General features: G+C 40.3%; 2 protein-coding genes across 5 annotated transcripts in view; both read left to right on the top strand.

Moving 5' to 3' along the window:
* SPATS2 (spermatogenesis associated serine rich 2) overlaps positions 1–19,735 on the top strand; it is a 151,315-nt gene that overhangs the window by 16,281 nt on the left and 115,299 nt on the right. Inside the window, exon 1 of one of the 4 annotated variants that reach the window (XM_024736773.1) lies at positions 115–398. The exons of 2 other annotated variants lie outside the window; for them this stretch is intronic. The gene's annotated coding sequence lies outside the window, so the exon portion shown is untranslated. Of the gene's footprint in view, positions 1–114; positions 403–19,735 lie in introns of those variants that run through there. One more of the 4 variants, XM_024736775.1, reaches the window with a different exon arrangement.
* LOC112394162 (cytochrome c-like) lies at positions 17,539–17,864 on the top strand. The gene has a single exon (XM_024736777.1). It carries the CDS (start codon positions 17,550–17,552, stop codon positions 17,862–17,864), a length of 315 nt encoding a protein of 104 aa, XP_024592545.1. The 5' UTR covers positions 17,539–17,549.

Here is a 19,735-nt window from a genome sequence, read left to right as displayed (position 1 = left end):
CTGCAATGGCCTCGAGCTCGGCGCGCCGGGGTCGCGCCGGCGCGAGCACGCGCCCTGTGCGCTGGCTGGTTGGCGCGCACGCGCCCGAGTGGGCTGCAGGGCGGGGCGAAGAGCTCGAGCTCCGGCGAGGTCGGTGTGGATCGGCTGGCCCTCCGGGCCTGAGCCGTGGCTGCGATTCCCAGCCCGCCGCCCGGCAGAGGAGGGAAGAGAGGAAAGGGGCGGTTGGGGCATCGGCGCGTCCGGCTCCGGGAGAGCTGGGGGAGGAGCGCGGCGGCTACGGCGGCGGCTCTTGAAGAGGAGGAGGAGGCGGCGGGGGAGCTCCTTTCGTCTTCTCAGACCCGGGAGCGTCCCGGACGCAGAGCCGGAACTGGGGGACACGGCGACTGCGGGGGCCTGGGGTAGGTGAGGCTGAGGGGGTTGGGGGGAGGAGTTGGTGGGGGATGAAGCGAGGCACAGAGGTGCAGAGAGCGGGCTTGAGGGAAGGCACAGGGGGAGGGGGCAGTTGGTGGGGGTTGGGGTACCGAGAGGAGTGGGACGTGAATCCTTTGGAACCTGGAGTGCCCAGATGGGGAAAGGGTTCTGTGGTCAGTGTGGCGGGCCGCAGCCCACGGGTCCGAGGTGGGGGGTTTCCGGAGGCATAGGCCAGGGAAACAATGGAGTGAGGGGGGACTCTGATGTGAGCGTGTGTGGGGTACTGGATTTTAAGAACCAACGAGAGATCGAAAGGGATGAAAGAATGGATCATTTGGCATGAGAAGTACAATGAACTGGGAATTCAACGGGGATGCGTAAGGTCATGTGCGTGGGTGTCCGACGTATTTAGGATTTGGGGGCAAAGTGGGATTTAAAAATAAGAGATAGGGGGGCATTCTTGGAATGGGGGAGCGGGAAACGGAACGGAAAATAAAGCAAAGTGGGGCAGAGACATAAAATATATGTGGTTTGGGCTTGAATTAAAGCAGAAGGATAAATCCAGTTAGAGAGTATAAGTTAGGTGGACTGGAGTGGCATTTTTCTCCTAATTCATCCAGGATGACTGGGTTCTTTTAGAAGGTGGATCTTTCTCTGGCATGTCCCTCTGCCAACGAGTACAAGCCGCTCTTTTAATAATTGGTTATCATTTATAGTTCATTTCATTGATAAAGCATGCTTGTAATATTTATTTTCCCTCTCTATGTAATTTACCTGCGGTTAATGAAGCAGGAGAGGACAGATCACTAAAAATAGGCATCTTGCTTTGAGTTTGGTCATTGATAATGCAGAGTTTAGGGTGTTTGGTCATTGATAATGCAGAGGTTAGAGTGTTTGGAGGAGAACCAAGAGTTTGTTTTCATTTAGACCAAAAGGTGATGAGCAGACTTGATAAAATCTAAGTTATCTGTACTTTGTTAGAATTACAGTTTCTCACTGAGAAATGAGCATGTACCATCTGCTACTGGTTTTATGCTTGTGGGGGAGAGTTTGGGTTCTGCCTCAAGAAATTCTTGATGCTGATTTCAAATTATCAGGCTGCCTTGTACCTTCCAGTTTGAATTAAGGTGATTTGAAAATATTGTGGGAAAGTATATTTGGGGTTATGATCTTTGCATTTCCTTGATACTTGGATTTCCAGACCAAATTTTGAATGGTACTAGGTACAAGATTGCTGATTTTGAAATTGTAGTTACCATTATGTGTTCATAAATAGTACACATTAAGCTTTTTATTTTGGGGAGCATTAACGTTTTGCTGACTCATCTAAGATTTCTGCGAAGTTTTCGGTTTACATTTCTCAGCTAGGTCTTGGATAGTGGCATTATACTATTTTATAAAAGTCCAAAAATAATGATCTAAATGTCACTTTTCTTCTATGTTATAAAAACTGAACAAAGCAAGAAGTGAGTGCAGTTTCCTCATTAGTGATAATGAGGCTCTTTATTGACCTCTTACGGTAGGCTAGGCAAGGTGCTAAGATTGTTTTGTGTGTATTATCTCATTTAATTTAATCCTCACTATCATTTCCTATTTTATAAATTAAGAGATTAAATAACTTACTAAGGTCACAAAACTAGTAGTAAATAAAGCTGAATTCAGACCCAGCTCTGTTTGATGCCTTCTTTAAATCTTTCCTGTTGTTCTGCCTGCTTTCTCCTCCTGATCTTGGTTGAAGTACAAGCAGCATGAATTGGTTGAAACCTGGGTTTGATACAGTGATTTAGGCAAAGATTGGGTTGATGGGCTGCATCTGTAGAGTTTATGGAAGGTTTATTGCCCCTGTGATTTAACAAATCTTTGGGGCCCCAGATAATAGGCAAAAACATCTTCTTGCTAAGGGTTTGTCCTGTGAGCACACTTAATTTTCTGTTCAGTCTGGTGTACTGCTGAAGTACTGTGCATACGTGGCACTCTTCCTTGTAGAAGTCAAGACAGCCAGTTGTGGAGCCAAAACCAATTAACTCAGGAAAACAGTCGAAAACTGCTGAGTGCTCAAGTGCCCTCCAAGCACCTGTTGAGTCCACAGTTGGTACTGGCATTATGTCTAAATATAGATGGGATCCTCTTAGAAACCAGGAGTAAAACAACTAGAACCAAGAGAAACAGCTGGGGCCTGAGGGAGGAGCCAGAGCTTAATGGCCACAGCATCAGCATAGCCTGTGGAGGCTGATCCAGGAGCAGCAAAAGCTACAGATACTAGTGAATTGCAGGAGGGGAGGGAATTTTGTTGTTGTTGAGCATTTAGGTATTCTAGAGACTGAACTCACTGTGTTTTATATATATTACTTTATTAGATCTTCAAACAATCCTTATAAGGTAGTTGTAAGCATTTTTCTCATATTTCAGATGAGGCTCAGAAAGGTTAAGTAACTTCATAATGGTGGTGAAAGAAGTTTGTATTTTTATTATTAATTATTGTATTGCTGCTTGCAGTTTCCATTGTAGAGCCACCATATTAAAACTGGGAACTTAAAGTCACTCTTTAGGATCCACTGTGCTTCTTTGATAGAAGTAAAACTGATTATTTCAGTCTTGCTGCTTACATTGGAGCCTGGAACGTAAAGCTTATATTTTTCTGATTTAATTGTTGGGAAGGGGAGCCCATTGATTATTTAGCAAACGACCTCCTACAGAATATAATTCACCTTCTAATATATCTTCTCATTCATATATACCAATATATGATATTGATATATATATCTGTAGCAACATGAAAATGGCATGTCCATCCCTCCTATTCTGAGGTCTTGACATTCAGGCAAGTCATCTAGGCTCTGGAGGATGACAGTGAAGCATGCTTGTTGCAGACTCTTACCACTTTTCTTGATATGTTTTTGCCACAAAGGTTTGACCATCATTCTTGCTTGGTTACTTAAAAAAAAAGTTGTGGTAAAATACACATAACATAAAATTTGCCATTTAAACCATTTTTTAAGTCTACACTTCAGTGGCATTAAGTACATTCATATTGCTGTGTAACCATCACCACCGTCCAACTCCAGAACATTTTTATATTCCCAAACTGAAACTGCTATTAAACAATAACTCCCCATTCCTCTTTTCCCCCAGCCCCTGGCAACCACTATTCCACTTTCCATCTCTAGGAATACTATTATTCTAGGCACCTTACATAAGTGGAATTGTATAGTATTTGTCCATTTGTCTCTGGCTTATTTCACTTAGCACAGTGTCTTCAAGGTTCATCAGTGTTTTAGCCTGTGTCAGAATTTCCTTCCTTTTTAGGACTGAGTAATATTCCATTGTAAGCATATACCACATTTTGTTTATCCATTCATCTGTAAATGGACACAGGTTGTTTCCACCTTTTGGCTATTGTGAATAATGCTGCTGTGAACATTGGTATATAAATATCTATTTGATATCTGTTCATATGGTAATCCTATGTTTAATTTTTTGTGGAAGTTTGGTGACTTTTAAACGGTGGTTGTAGTGTGTTCACCTGAAGGTAGTACTTGACCTTATGTTCGAGAGCTGCTGTTTCCTCTACTGACTTTCTACACAGTTTGCCGGACACTTGCACTGGAAATGATTCAAGAGGAAATAATTTATCCACTGTTCGTGGCTCTTTCTTAGCTTCTGTCTAATTATATTTATGTGTCAAGACATCTGGCAAGCACATGAAAATACATTTCAACTTAGCAATAAAAGTACTTTTGAAAATCGTGTAGACGGTTCAGTTGATGAAGAAAGTGGGAGTTTCTGTTCTAAAGTATGAAATGTATCCAACGTGGAAGGAACCATTTGTTATATACAGATCTTTCCAGTCATACCTATAAATGTGGATGATCATTTTAAGAACGTTATTCGTATGTATATTTGAAAAATGTGTCAATAGTGTAGAGTATCTTCAGTTCACTTTGCTGCCTTTGATTGAAATTTAGGGTGCTTTTTTTCATTTTAAAATGTTTTACATGTATGAGCTGTTGGTTATTGCTTACCAACAGAAGGGATATATTGTTTATATCCCTTCTTTATTCATTGAAAAAAGTTTGAGTGCCTACTATATACTTTAAATATTTCAAGAAGGTAGCTGTAATACAGGAAGTACTGTTTGAGTCCATTTTTTTCTCCTTCCCTGTATATATCTGAAAGAGAGAGAGTTGTCACATAGTACCAGATATAATAGATTGAAATATCTGCAGGCTGACAGTGAACTGTCTCTTAGGATGGGCCTAACCTCCAATTTCATTTTTTCTAATTGTCGCAGGAGGTTAATTACACCTGCATCTTGCTCCTTGAGTTACTGGGTTACAAAGGGACTTCAGGCTCACATGCCATTTTCTGGGAGCCTCATAGGAGTCTTAGTGAGCTCACACTTACCTTGGAGGTGGTCTGTTGGTTCTGAAATATTTTTCCAGAAGATTTAAAGTTTATATACACTTTAGGTTGCTGATATTAAGGATTGGCCAGAAGCCAGCATTTACTCTCTATGTTCAAATCCACCATAGCGGCTGGTTGTGGTGGGTTCCTGAAATATACATCCATCTTCTACACAGATTCTGCAGCAGCAGCCCCAGACCCTTGAAGTATTCTGTAGGGTCTGAGAACATAACCATCAGCTTAAGGGCAGCTTCTGCAGTCATTGTCCTGTGACTAATTTGTGGTTAGGGTTACACAGGGATTCTTACTAGTTCAGACCTTAAATGACAACCTTGGATTGTTGGTAAGGATTTTTATATTACTTAATTAACAAGATGACATGATTACTAGTTGTGGAGTATGTGTGTGTGTGTGTGTGTGTGTGTGTTTGTTCATTTTTAGAGTTGGCTAAAGGGTGTTGGGACTGAGAAGTAGGTTTGTGATGAGGCCATTATACGATTATAGACGGGTCATGTTAGCAAGTGAAGATATCTTTTGTACCTGAAGATGCTGCCAGTGATGTTACTTCCTGTTGATGTGTATAGAACTGCAAAGACCTGTTTGTAAAACCTACAGTCTTTCCTCTCTTGAGTACATGTGATCTGTCCAGTAGTAAATGGTCTGCTGCTGTTTGAAGGCTACCATCAGTAGTAGAGCAATACTTTTCTTTAAATTATCTACTTAGTCTCTGATTACAACATGTCAGTGTGGTCAGCCCACTGCTGGCTCTTCCTGGCTATCTTCTACTGTTACATTGATTCAGAATGTACGGTAGTGTGTGGTGGAAGTGACTCTTCTGCTCACTTTGGTTATCCTCTTATATCTTTATGGTAAATTGCCATCATAGCCTACCTTCGTATGGTGCACAAGTGCTCAGGACAAGGATCTCATCATTAGAAGGTCCCTCACATTTGATGAGAACAGTGAAACTCGTTTATAACTATGATGAATGACAGGAAATAAAGGTGTTGCAGGACCTGAATAGTAGGTGGCACAGAACCACCACAGACTAAGGCAGCCATTTAACTCAGATGCAAACTTGATGTTTTGTTACATCTTACTAGTCAGGACACACTAGGTTTCTTGAGATGGTTATCTAATTCCTTGTTAAGTTGACAGTACTTTAAACAAAGCTTAGTTGGGTAATCTTTTTCACCTCTGTCTCGATTCAAACGTTGTCTTTTATGGAGGTCTTTTTTTTTTTTGGCTGTGCTGTGAGGCTTGCAGGATCTTAGTTCCCCAATCAGGGATTGAACTCGGGCTCCAGCAGTGAAAGTGCTGAGTCCTAACCACTGGACCACCAGGGAATTCCCTGGAGGTCTTTTAAAAGTTATTTGAGGGCTTCCCTGGTGGCGCAGTGCTTAAGAATCCGCCTGCCAATGCAGGGGACACGGGTTCGAGCCCTGGTCTGGGAAGATCCCACATGCCGCGGAGCGGCTAGGTTCGTGAGCCATGGCCGCTGAGCCTGCGCGTCCGGAGCCTGTGCTGCGCAACGGGAGAGGCCACAACAGTGAGAGCCCCGCGACCCAAAAAAAAAAAAAAAAAAAGTGTTTTGTTTTTCTTGCTTAAACATGAGGTTGAGTGTGTTGTGTATGTTTATTGACTATATTTCTTTGTAAAATATCTTTTTATGTACTTTGCCCATTTTTAAATTGTCTTTTTTTGTTTGTTTTATAGAAGTTTTTTATAGTCTGGGTGTTAATCTTCTGTTAAATATGTTTTTTTCCCTTTAGGAAGGAAATTTTTCCATTTCTCATTTTTAAATTATAAGAGCAACATGCTTATTGTAAAACATGTTTAAGGTGAAAAGTGAAAGTCTCCTCACCCTCTCTTCAGTCTCATTCCCCATACATAGCATAGTACTGTTCTTGCCCCACAGGCTAACAGTTTGGTAACTTTCCTTCCAGAACTTTTTCTGTATAGTTGCGGAAACATATATGTATGTGTTGTGTGTATGTGCAAGTGTGTATATATATATATATATAAAAGCATACAGTTTTGATAAAAATCAGATCATAGAATATTAGTTCTTCAATTCTGCTTTTATCATAGATTTAACAAATCATAGAATCCTAATATGTTGTAAATGTATGTTTCAGTGTCTTTCTCTCACTAGATTATAAGCTCCTTTGTATAGAGACTATGATTCTTCCCCTGTTAAGGTATTCTTCTATGTAAATGGCACCACCATCCAACCATTTGCTCATGCCAGAAACAGTTCATTTCTTTAACAAAGTATCAGTATTACTGAGTGCCTACTATTTTTCTGATCTGCAGGAGTGAACTAAGCATAAAAATCCTTGCCTGCGTGCAGTTATACTCTAGTAGGGGAAGGCAGATATTAAGCAAAGGAGTAAAATGTTTAGTATTTCAGTTGGTGATAACTGGTATTGAAAAGAAAAAACTCAAAACAAAAAACAGGAAAGGAGACAGAGACAACGTGTGAACACGTGACTGTGTGACTGTGTGTGTGAGAGACAGAGAGAGAGCGAGAGCACAGGAAAGACAGAGACTGAAAGGCGGTAAGGGAAAGTCTTGTTGAGAAAATAATATTTGAGCAAAGACTTGAAAGTCATCTTTGTGCCTTCTCTTCCCCATACCTCGCATCAGATCCATCTCCAATTCTTGTTGATTTCATCTTCAAAATGTATCTCAAACCCACCATCAAGTAGGTGGATTGCTTTGGCAGTAGGAGTTTGTGAAAGTTTTCTTCCGTTTTAATAGTCTCAGTGAGTAAGGAATCAAAGTGCTCAGCTGAGAGTGAGGGTGGGGAGGAGGTGATGGAGGTTTGGAGAGTGGAGAAGGTGTGAACTTGATCGGGAGAGTGTAAGAGTGGCTGCAGCAGGGAAATACTGTATGATTGCCAGGTGGCATTAAGGATCCCTCCAGGTTTGTGGACATGAATTTAAAGTGAGATTAGTCAACATGTTTTTTTCCCTCCAGCCACATTCAGCTGCAGGGGTGTATGTTTGGAGTGGATTTAACCAGAGAAAGGTTTTACTCAGATCGTAGAACAAAACATGAGAGGGTCACGGCAATGGAGAATATGTAAGAGAGTGATTGTGATAATACACTGTGGAATTTAAACCAGGTCAGGAGGGAAGGGAGGACGTGAAGTTGCCAAGAGATGGTGAAAAGTTGGTATAATCAGTTAATTGAATGTTGTGGTGGGGTCAAAAGATGTTGGAATCTGAGTAGGTGAGAGATGGAGCATGGTTATGGAGGCATCATTGTGGGCTGTGTAGGTGAAGGACAAGATCATTGGAAGCAAGGAATTCAAAGAAATGAGATAGGAATTCAAGGAGATGAGTGTTAGAAAGATTATCTATGTGAAATTGAAATCACTGAGAGTTAGGACAGGAACAGTGTTGTGGAGAGTCACAATGTAGGGTTTTCCAGAGAGAAAGAATCCGTAGGGGGACTTTCCTGGTGACGCAGTGGTTAAGAATCCACCTACTAGGACAAGAATAAAGACGCAGATGTAGAGAATGGACTTGAGGACACGGGGAGGGGGAAGGGATAGCTGGGACGAAGTGAGAGAGTGGCATGGACATATATACACTACTAAATGTAAAATAAATAGTTAGTGGGAAGCAGCTGCATAGCACAGGGAGATCAGCTCGGGGCTTTGTGACCACCTAGAAGGGTGGGATAGGGAGCGTGGGAGGGAGATGCAAGAGGGAGTGGATATATATATATATATATATGCATATAGCTGATTCACTTTGTTATACAGCAGAAACTAACACAACATTGTAAAGTAATTATACTCCAGTAATGATGTTAAAAAAAAAAAACGAATCCGCCTGCCAATGCAGGGGACACAGGTTCGAACCCTGGTCCAGAAGATCCCACATGCCATGGGGCAGCTCAGCCCATGCGTGACAACTACTGAGCCTGTGCTCTAGAGCCCATGAGCCACAACTACTGAGCCTGTGTGCCACAACTACTGAAGCCCGTGTGCCTAGAGACTGTGCTCTGCAACAAGAGAAGCCACCTCAATGAGAAGCCCCGTGCGCAGCAACGAAGACCTGACACAGCCAAACATAAATAAATAAATTTATTTAAAAAAAAGAATCAAGAAGATACATCTGTATCTGTATCTATATCTATCTGGAGTAAGGTTTATTGTAAGAATTGGCTTATGCAATTATGGGAGCTGAGAACCTGGGGGCTGTAAGCTGGAGACCTAGCAAAGCCAGCAGTGTAAATTCCGGTCTGAGTCTGAAGGCCTGGGACCCAGGAACACTGATGGTTTAAGTCCAAGTCCAAAAGCGGAAGACCGATAGCTCAGCTCAAGCAGACAGAGAGAGAATGAGAATGAGAATGAATTCTCCCTTCCTCTGCCTTTTTCTTTTTATTTTATTTGGTACCTCAGTGGATTGGATGATCACCTGCTTTACTCAGTCTGCTGATTCAAATGTTAGTCTCATTTGAAAACACCCCCTCAGATATATCCGGATATGATGTTTAGCCAAATATCTGGGCACCCTGTGATCCAGTCAAGTTGACACATAAAATTAACCATCACAGTCTGGTAATGGGTAATAGAGTTTTCACATGATATTCAAAGTAGAGGTTTTTTAGGGAAGACAGAAGGAGACTAATTTGGAAGCATCAGTGAGGAGCAAGGAGGGCACTCCCCACCCCCAGGTCCAGTGGTATGAGGGGTATGGGAAAAATAACTTTCACTACTTGAGGGCTGCAAGGGAAGTATGGCCTCAGAAGAGAACCAGGTTTCAATTAGGATAAGAAGTTGAAGGGTCCAGAGTAGAGGTTGGAAATGTTGGGCACAAGTGGAAGGGTTTCAAAATTTGGAGAGAGGCGTGTGACACAGGGGGACAGAGCAGGGAGTGTGTAGGACTAACTGTGTGGGGATTAGAACATGGGAGATGAGAGGTCTGGAAGTCTGGGGTTTGTTTTGATGGACAATATAAAGATAAAGAACATTAAAAGATTAGGCCTGGTAGATAGCAGGCAGATAGATACTGGAGGTGAGGGTGTGAGTGTTAGGAGGGAGGGAAGGGCAAGGAGTCCTGGATCCTGGTGAAGGGCGTTCTTTTAAATTTTTAATTAGTTTTTAAAATAAAAATTGTGTGTATTTAAGACGTACGACATGATATTTTGATATACACGGTATATCACAGCAAAGTGATTACTATAGTCAAGCTAATTAACATATTTTCTCACATAGCTAACATTTTTTTGTGTGACGGGAGTACCTGAAATCTACTCTCTTAACAAATGTCCAGTATCCAATACAGCATTACTAACTGTAATCACTATGCTGTACGTTAGATCTCTAGACTTATTCATCCTACATAATTACAGCTTTGTACCCTTTCACCATCTCCCCGTTTCCCCCACTCCCTGCCCCTCATAACCACCATTCTACTCTCTGCTTCTAAGTATTTGACTTTTTGAAAAGGATTCCAGATATAGTGAGATCCTGCAGTTTTTTTCTTTCTGTGTCTGGCTTATTTCACTTAGCATAATGTCCTCCAGGTTCATCCATGTTGTTGCAAATGGCGGGATCTCAGGAAGGTCATTTTTCTTCCAAGTACTTGGACCCTCTTAAATATCTCTCCATGGTGGGGAGGACTGTTTCACTGCAGGAGTAATGGGTACTCTTTTGATGAATGCTGTTGGCTCTCTCTTGATGACTGCATATTAATGGTTTTTGCTTTAAGTCTTATTGTCTAAAATTAATATTAATTAATGAATAATACTAATATTTCTTTTGATTACTATTTGTATAGCATATCTTTTAATTTTCCTTTAAATTTTCTACCTTTCTGGCTCACTTTGCTTTAAATGTATCTTGGTAATCTGTGAATAGTTGGGTTAAATCAGTGTGACAACATTGTAAATCAACTCTACTCCAATAAAAAATTTAAAAAAATCATACAATAAAAAAAATCAGTCTGATAGTCTGTCTTTTGATAAGTTTAGTCTTTTCATATTTAATGAGATTCCTGGTACTTTTAGACTTGTTTCTGCCATTTTAGTTTATACCTTATTTTTTTAAACCATGCTGCTTATTTGCTCTCATATATATATATATTCTTTTTTTCTTTTACTGATTTTCAAGTTGAACATTTTATGTTTATGTATTTTTCTTTTTAGGAGTTAACCCTTACATTTTTAACATGCATACCTATTGAACTCTAAAATTAGTATCTCTGCCTTCCTGAACAATACAGGAACCTTAGAATGCTTTAAATCCCATTCCTTCTCTCCACTCCAGTCTTGTTTTTTTTTAAATATAAATTTATTTTATTTATTTTATTTTTGTCTGCATTGGGTCTTCGTTGCTGCAAGCGGGCTTTCTCTAGTTGCAGTGAGCAGGGGCTACACTTCGTTGCGGTGCGCGGGCTTCTCATTGTGGTGGCTTCTCTTGTTGCGGGGCACAGACTCTAGGCGCTTGGGCTTCAGTAGTTGTGGCATGCGGGCTCAGTAGTTGTGGCTCATGGGGGTCTAGAGCGAGGCTCAGTAGTTGTGGTGCACGGGCCTTGTTTATCCGCGGTATGTGGGCTCTTCCTGGACGAGGGCTATGTGGGATCTTCCCAGACCGGGGCACGAACCCGTGTCCCCTGCATCGGCAGGCGGACTCTTAACCACTGCGCCACCAGGGAAGCCCTGTTGTACTATTTTATGGGTTTGTTTTTTAATGGATGAGGGGACTATTTTATTTATTTATTTTGAATTTTATTTTTTTATTATCCCAATCTCCCAATTCATCACACCACCACCACCCCCGCCACTTTCCCTATTTTATGTTTTAATTTGCATTCTCTCCATTGTTAGTAAGTTTGAGCATATTTTAATTTGTTTATTGTCATTTAATTTTTCTCTGTTGTAAATTATTTGTTCATTACTATGGCTTATTTTCCTATTGAGTTGTTTGTTTTTTTAAATACCTATTTATTTTACTTATTTATTTTGCTTACTTTTTGTCTGCATCAGGTCTTAGTTGTGGCACATGGGGTCTTCATTGAGGCATGCGGGTTCTTTCGTTACGGCGTGCTGTCTCTTCATTGCGGCGCTCGGGCTTCGATCTCTAGTTGCGGCATGTGGGTTTTCTCTCTCTAGTTGTGGTGGCTCCAGGGCGCGTGGGCTCTGTAGTGGAGGCGCTCAATATCAGTAGTTGTGACGCACAGGCTTAGTTGCCCTGCAGCATGTGGGAGTTTAGTTCCCTGGCCAAGGATCGAACCCATGTCCCCTGCATTGGAAGGTGGATTCTTTACCACTAGACCACCAGGGAAGTCCCGGTTTTGTTTTAAATTGAGTTATAGGTATTAGTAATACATGTGGATACTAATCCTTTGTCAGTATGCATTGCAGTTATTCTCCTAATCTGTGGCTCTTCCTGCCTTGTTTTTTTTTAATAAAACAACTTCATTGAGGTGTAATTGACGTAGAATAAACTACATGTGTTTAAAGTGGACAGTTTGATAAGTTTTTTCATATACCTGTGAAACTGTCCATTACCCCCCAAAAGTTTCCTTGTTTCCTTTGTCATGCCCTTTCTCCTCTACTTCCTTCTCCCCTCCCCCAGGCAATCATTAATCTGCTTTCTGTCACTAGATTGGTTTGCATTTTCTGTTTTATATAAATGGAATCATACTGCATATACTAATTTTTTGTGTGTGGGGGTCTGGCTTCTTTCACTCAGCTTAATTATTTTGAGGTTAACCCATGTTTATGGATAGTGTGTATCTATTACAGTTTTTTTTTATGCATTCAGTAACCAGCTGATGGACTTTGGATTGTTAGCAGTTTTTTAACACTACAAATAAAAACTGCTGGTGAACATTTGTGTGCATGTCTTTGTATGGACATTTATTTTCTCTTGGATAAATACCTAGGAGTAGAATGGCTGGGTCGAATAGTTTAACTCCTTTAATTTTTTAAGGAATTGTCAAAGTGCTTTCCAAAGAGGTTTTGTCATTTTTACACCCCATCAGTCTGTGAGAGTTCCAATTGCTTCACATTTTTGCCAGTACTTGATGCGGTCAGTCTTTTTAATTTTTAAAAACTTTAGTCCTTCTAATAGTTGCATAGTGGTACCTGACTGTTTTAATATGCATTTCCCTAATGACTAAGGAAGCTGAACAGCTTTTCATGTGCATCTTTGGTGAAGTGTTTTAAAATCATAAACCCATTTTAAAAATTGAGTTGTTCATTTGCTAATTGTTGTTTTGAGAGTTCTTTATTCTGGATACAAGTCCTTCATTAGATATATGATTTGCAAACATTTTCTATCACTGTGCATTATCTTTTCTCATAACAATGTCTTTTCAAAGAACAAAAGTTTTGTGCTTTTGGTGTCATGTCTAAGAAATCTTTGTCCAACCCAAGGTTAAAAAGTTTTTCACTTCTAATTTCTTCTAGAAAACTTAATAGTTCTAGGTTTTACATTGAGATCTGCAATCCATTTTGAATTAATTTTTTTATATAATACCAAACTATGGGTGAAAGTTCATTTTTTGCATATGGGTATCTAATTTTTCAGTACCGTTTGTTGGAAGACTGAATTGCCTTTTATCTTCGTCGAAAATCAATTGTCTGTATATGTGTGGGAATGTTTCTGGACCCTCTATTCTGTTCCACTGATCTTTGTGCAAGTACCACATGGTCTTTGATTACTATAACTTTATAATACATCTTGAAATCAGGTATTGTTCACCCTCCAACTTCTGTTTCAAAGTTGTTTTGGCCATTCTAGTACCTCTGCATATTCGTATGGATTTTAGAACTAGTTTGTCAGTTTCTACAAAAATGTCTGCTGGGATCTTGGTTGAAATTGCTTTAGCTCTATTAAATCAACTTGGAGAGAACTGACATTCTAACAGTATCAAGTCTTCCAGCCCAATAACAAATATATGTGTGTATATATATCCATTTATTTAGGTCTTTAATTTCTCTCCACAATGCTGTGTAGTTTTCACTGTACAGATCTTTCACATCTTTTGTCAGATTTATTCTTTTTTTTAATTGTTGAGTCTTTTAAAAAAATTTTTGTTGGAGTATAGTTGATTTACAGTGTTGTGTCAGGTGTACATCAAAGTGAATCAGTTATATATATATACATATATTCACTCTTTTTTAGATTCTTTCTCATATAGGTCATTGCAGAGGATTGAGTATAGCTCCCTGTGCTATAAATTAGGTCCTTATTAGTTATCTATTTTATATATAGTAGTGTGTATATGTGAATCCCCATCTCCCAATTTATCCTCTCCCCTTTCCCCCCAGGTAACCATAAGTTTTCTACATCTGTGACTCTATTTCTGTTTTGTAAATAAGTTCATTTGTATCATTTTTTTAGATTCTAAGTATAAGCGATATCTTATGATATTTGTCTTTGACTTACTTCACAATCTTTAGGTTCATCCATGTTGCTGCAAATGGCATTATTTCGTTCTTTTTTATGGCTGAGTAATATTCCACTGTATATATGTACCATATCTTCTTTATCCACTCCTCTGTCGATGGACATGGTTGCTTCCATGTCTTGGCTATTGTTAAATAGTGCTGCAGTGACAGATTTATTCTTACGGGTATTTTTTTTTATACTATTTGTTTTGTTTCTTTGTTTTTTGGGGTTTTTTTATTTTTTGGCTGCACCATGAAACTTGTGGGATCTTAGTTCCCCAACCAAGGATCAAACCCAGGCCCACAGCAGTGAAAGCGTGGAGTCCTAACCACCGGACCGCCAGGGAATTTCCTGTACTGTTGTGTTTTTAGTTTCAGTTTCTGATTGTTTATTCCTAGTTATAGAAATACAATTGATTTTTGTGTACTGATTTTGTATTCTGCAACCTTCCTAAATTCACTTAATCTAGTATAGCTTTTTTGTAGATTTCATCAGACTTTTTCATACAAATAATTATGTCATCTATGAGTAAAGACAGTTTTACTTATTTCTTTTCAGTCTGGATGCCTTTTAATTCTTTTTCTTGCCTGAGTTTGTTGGTTGGAACCTCTAGTACAGTAGTAAAGAGAAGTAGTAAGAATAGATATCCTTGTCTTGTTCCTGATCTTAGGGGGAACCCTATCTTATTTTTAAACCTTCTTTTAAAATGTCTTTTTCAGGTTGTTATATTATTTCTTATTCTTGGGGTGCAGTCTGATGGCTGTATCAGCTGATTTCCCTGTGGGAGGTTTGTTTCTCTGTGTTTGTTTTTTCTTTTTTTCTTTATAAACACTGAACTTCGGAATTCCCTGGTGATCCAGTGGTTGGGGCTCCATGCTTTCACTGCTGGGAGCCCAGGTTTGATCCCTGGTTGGGGAACTAGGATCCCACAGGCCACATGGAGCAGCCAAAAAACAAAAAAAACACAAAAAACAAAAAAACTGAACTTAAGTCCTGTGTGTCTCAGATTGTGGAATCATCTCTACTGTACAGTGTTTCATTTGCTCTGTTGTGGTCCTATTTCATTCTTTAGTTCTGAACCTTATTTATGATGAAGTGTCAGATTGAGGTCCTTGTACCATATGTGTAGTGTGAATTTAGACTTCACATCTGTGAATGATGCAGGCCTGGGATCCATTTTCTTCCAGGTAACCTTTTCCGTCTCTAGGCGCAGGTGCAGTGCTTGCTGTTCTCTCAGTGAGCTGAGTGTTTCTATTTCCTGTTTCATGGATGGAGTAGACCTTTATGTTTCTTGAATTTATAGCCAGTTCAACTTGTTGGCTTGGCACAGGGACTATGGCCTAGATTCCTTTGCAGTTCGTAGGCATTAAGGCATCTGTCTGGTTTAGATATTCCTGTGTATCATTTGGCTTCAGCTCTGGACTACTGTAATAGCCTTGTTTTTTTTGGCTGGGCCACACGACATGTGGAATCTTGTTCCCCAACCAGGGATCGAACCTGCGCCCCCTGCATTGGAAGCACAGTGTCTTAACCACTGGGCTGCCAGCGAAGTCCCCTGTAATAGCCTTTTAAATGGGCCCTCCAGATTCCACTCTTAGACGCCTAATATCCATTCCCAACACAGTGATCGTTTATTTGATTTAAATTTTAGTGCCTGTGTTGTCACCTTCCTTGGGCACCATTCCTACTCTCTGGTTACTCTGGCTTTTTATTTTCCCTAATGCCCTGGTCTCCCACTCATGTCAGGGCCTTGTACAAAGGCTGTTCCCTCTGCCTGGAATACTCTTCACCACCACAACTCTTTTCCTTGCCATTGCCTCTTCATCTTTGGTTCTTATCTCAGATATCACTCTTGATTTCAGAAGTCTTTCCTGACCCCTCAGATTGGTTCAGGTTTTCCTGTCCTTCTGTTTCTCATAGCTTTATTTATTTTTATTTATTTGTTGTTTTTTTTTTTTTTTGGTACATGAGCCTCTCACTGTTGTGGCCTCTCCCGCCGTGGAGCACAGGCTCCGGACGCGCAGGCTCAGTGGCCATGGCTCACGGGCCCAGCCGCTCCACGGCATGTGGGATCTTCCCGGACCCGGGCACGAACCCGCGTCCCCTGCATCGGCAGGCGCACTCTCAACCACTGCGCCACCAGGGAAGCCCCATCATAGCTTTATTTTAATGGCATTTATCACAGTTTCTCTCAGATATAAACTGTCTGAGGGTAAGGACTTTGTCTTGCTCATCACTGTATTTCCAGCACTGACAAGAGTGCTTATACAGGTAGATATACAAAAAAAATTGTTAAGTGGATGAATATATTCACTGAGTAATTTCCTCCATTAGACTGTAAGCTTCGAGAGGGTAGGACATTTTATTTTGTTCACTAGAGTATTTCTCAGTGCCTCCAGAACCTGGGATATTATAGGTGCTCAATAAACATTTGGTGACTGACGAATTGAATGAATGAGTGAGAAAAGTAGTTTTAAATAAGGATGGAGGCCAGAGTAAGGTCATTTAATAAAGAATTTTATTTGCAATGCTGAGAAGCTTAAATTTTAGACTCCTTGGGGAATTTTAAGCAGGAGAGTGACATGTGCAGGCTTACATTCAATCTAGAAGGATCCCTTCAGCAATTATGTGGAGGATAGTTGGAACGTTATAAAGCTATTGCTGTAATATAGGAAAGAGATCAAGCCTTGATATAAGGTAGTTGGAATAGAGAAGACAAATTCAAGGAAATTTAGAAATGCTGTATGTTAGATTAAGATAATGACTGGATTAAGGTAGGGGAAGAAGGGGAAGAATCTAGCATCACTTCCTGAGTTTCTTATTTGGGAGACCACCTAGAGTAGGCACTCTAAGAAGAAGGGCAGGTTTGCGAGTGAATGACTTTAATTGAGACGTTAATTTTTTTTTAACATGGGAAATCTGGATAATTTTATTGATTTTTGGTAGATTTAGCCAGATTATGGATATTCTTTTTTTTCTCCCTCACACATACTTAATCCTTTATGTATAAATATACAAAACCTACCACCCCTTGTTTTTTAAGAAACTGATTTGAGTTAAGCAGTTCTTTTACTAGGGACATGTTCCATTTGAGTTTCCTGTGGGATATCCAGGTGGAGATGTACATAGGTAATATGGAGCTCAGTTGAGAAGATCTGTTTCTGTACTATTCCTTATAATTTCAGTTAAAACAACCTGATGGGCACCAACACCCATACATAGGCGCGAACTGGTGTGTCCTTGGGCTCAGAGAGCGGGACGTTTGGCTTGCGAGAGGGAACCTCTTAGTCGTGTACAGGGAAAGAACGATTTAAAAATGGGTGATGTTGAGAAGGGCAAGAAGATTTTTGTTCAGAAGTGTGCCCAGTGCCATACTGTGGAAAAGGGAGGCAAGCACAAGACTGGGCCAAATCTCCGTGGTCTGTTGGGGCGAAAGACAGGTCAGCCTGTCGGATTCTCTTACACTGATGCCAACAAGAACAAAGGCATCACCGGGGGAGAGGAGGCGCTGATGGAGTGTTTGGAGAATCCCAAGAAGTACATCCCTGGAACAAAAATGATCTTCGCTGGCATTAAGAAGAAGGGAGAAAGGGCAGTCTTGATAGCTTATCTCAAAAAAGCTAATGCGTAATCGTTGGCCACTGCCTTATTTATTATGAAACAGATGTCTCATGACTTTTTATATGTACCATATTTAAATTGATCTCATACACTAGAATTTAGATCATGAATGGCTGATGTAATATTTTTGTCCTGATTTAAATAACATTGGCTTGTGGCTAAACGAATATGGTCAGCTTTTTGAATTTTGATAGTAATTGCGGTTCAACAAGTACTATCACTGCTTTCCCTTTCTAAAGAGATGATTAAACTTGAATAAGGAATGTTAAACTTTTCAGGGATATGGTGAAGCCTTCTCAAACCCTATAGGAGATTGGTTTTATATTTAGATTTTTATAACTATTATATTAATATATTTAAATATTGAGAAGCTCCCTTCACTGTCTCATAGAACAGCAAGAGTCACCTGTGTTTCAGGGTGTGTTCATTTGCCTGTTAAAGCAAGGGCTGAAGATACAATGACAATGTCCACTTTATCTTTTTGGTCTTAACTATGCCAATTTAATTAAAATTCTCTATCTAAAAAAAAAACAAAACCAAACCAACCTGATGATTTTGACTTTTTCTTTTTTTTATAGTTTTTCGTTTTTTTTTTTGGCCGCAAGGCATGTGGGATCTTAGTTCCCTGACCAGGGATCAGGGATCAAACCCCTTGCAGTGGGGGCACAGAGTCCTAACCACTGGACTGCCAGGAAATTCCCTACTTTTTCTGTCTTAGGCAGTTTCAGCATGCTTTGTCTCCCGTCTTTGCAAAGCTGTAGTAGATTTTTCTTCCCTTTGTTTCTGTCCTTCTTTTTTGGCCCTTTGCCAGGTAAACTTAGGGATTGCTGACTTCTGACTCCTGCATTTTTCCCATGTCCACATACATTTTCCTCTCTCCTCTCTTTTTCTCAAAGATCATTTAATTTTTTTCCTTTTAGGGTTCTTTTTTTTCTTTTAAATTTATTTATTTTTGGCTGCATTGGGTCTTTGTTGCTGTGTGCAGGCTTTCTCTAGTTGTGGCGAGCAGGGGCTACTCTTCGTTGTGGTGCGTGGGCTTCTCATTGCAGTGGCTTCTCTTGTGGCAGAGCACGGGCTCTAGGCGCACAGGCTTCAGTAGTTGTGGCACGTGGGCTCAGTAGTTGTGGCTTGCGGGCTCTAGAGCTCAGGCTCAGTAGTTGTGGTGCGGGCTTAGTTGCTCCGCGGCACGTGGCATCTTCCCGGACCAGGGCTCGAACCCTTGTTCCCTGCGTTGGCAGGCAGATTCTTAACCACTGCGCCCCCATGGAAGCCCTAGGGTTCATTTTTATCAAAGTTATATGTATACATAGTTTGTGGAATCGAATAGTTCTGTAAAGTTTGTTAAAAAATAAAATACCTTTTCCCCTTTATTTCCCTTCAGAGGCACTTTTAGAGCTTTTTTTAGTTAATACTTTTTGGTATTTATCTCCATTTCTCTAAATAATATGCTTATATTGCTATTTCAGTACCATCAGTTGTAAAATACACCATAATTTTATGTACTACTAAAAAAGAGAAGTAGGCCCAAGATGGGTAATCTGTAAGAGGCCCTGCTTAAAGCTGGGAAACTACATGAGAATGTAAATGAGAAGAAGCCCACCACACAGAAAGGGACAGCAAGGCAGCTCACATGTCTCAACCCTGGCGTTGTGTAGGAGGGGTAAAAACTTTCTTTGGAATTTGAACTGGTTTTCAGTTTGAATTCACACTACCTATGTTGTACCAAAAACTCAAGCAGAGATTTTTAATTAGAGATTGTTTGAGGTTGGTAGTGTCGTAGGCACTTAGAAGAAACAAATAACAGTTGTCATCAGTTGTGTCTGGATTTCAGAGATGTTAAGATATGAAGAAAAAAAAAAAAGGCATCTTAGAATCAGTGAA

The sequence above is a fragment of the Neophocaena asiaeorientalis genome, unplaced genomic scaffold (genome assembly GCF_003031525.2).
Source record: "Neophocaena asiaeorientalis asiaeorientalis breed wild unplaced genomic scaffold, Neophocaena_asiaeorientalis_V1.1 scaffold134, whole genome shotgun sequence".
Taxonomy (NCBI): Eukaryota; Metazoa; Chordata; class Mammalia; order Artiodactyla; family Phocoenidae; genus Neophocaena; species Neophocaena asiaeorientalis.
The sequence above is the reverse complement of the archived record's forward strand: the minus strand, read 5'-3'. Positions and strand labels throughout refer to the sequence as shown.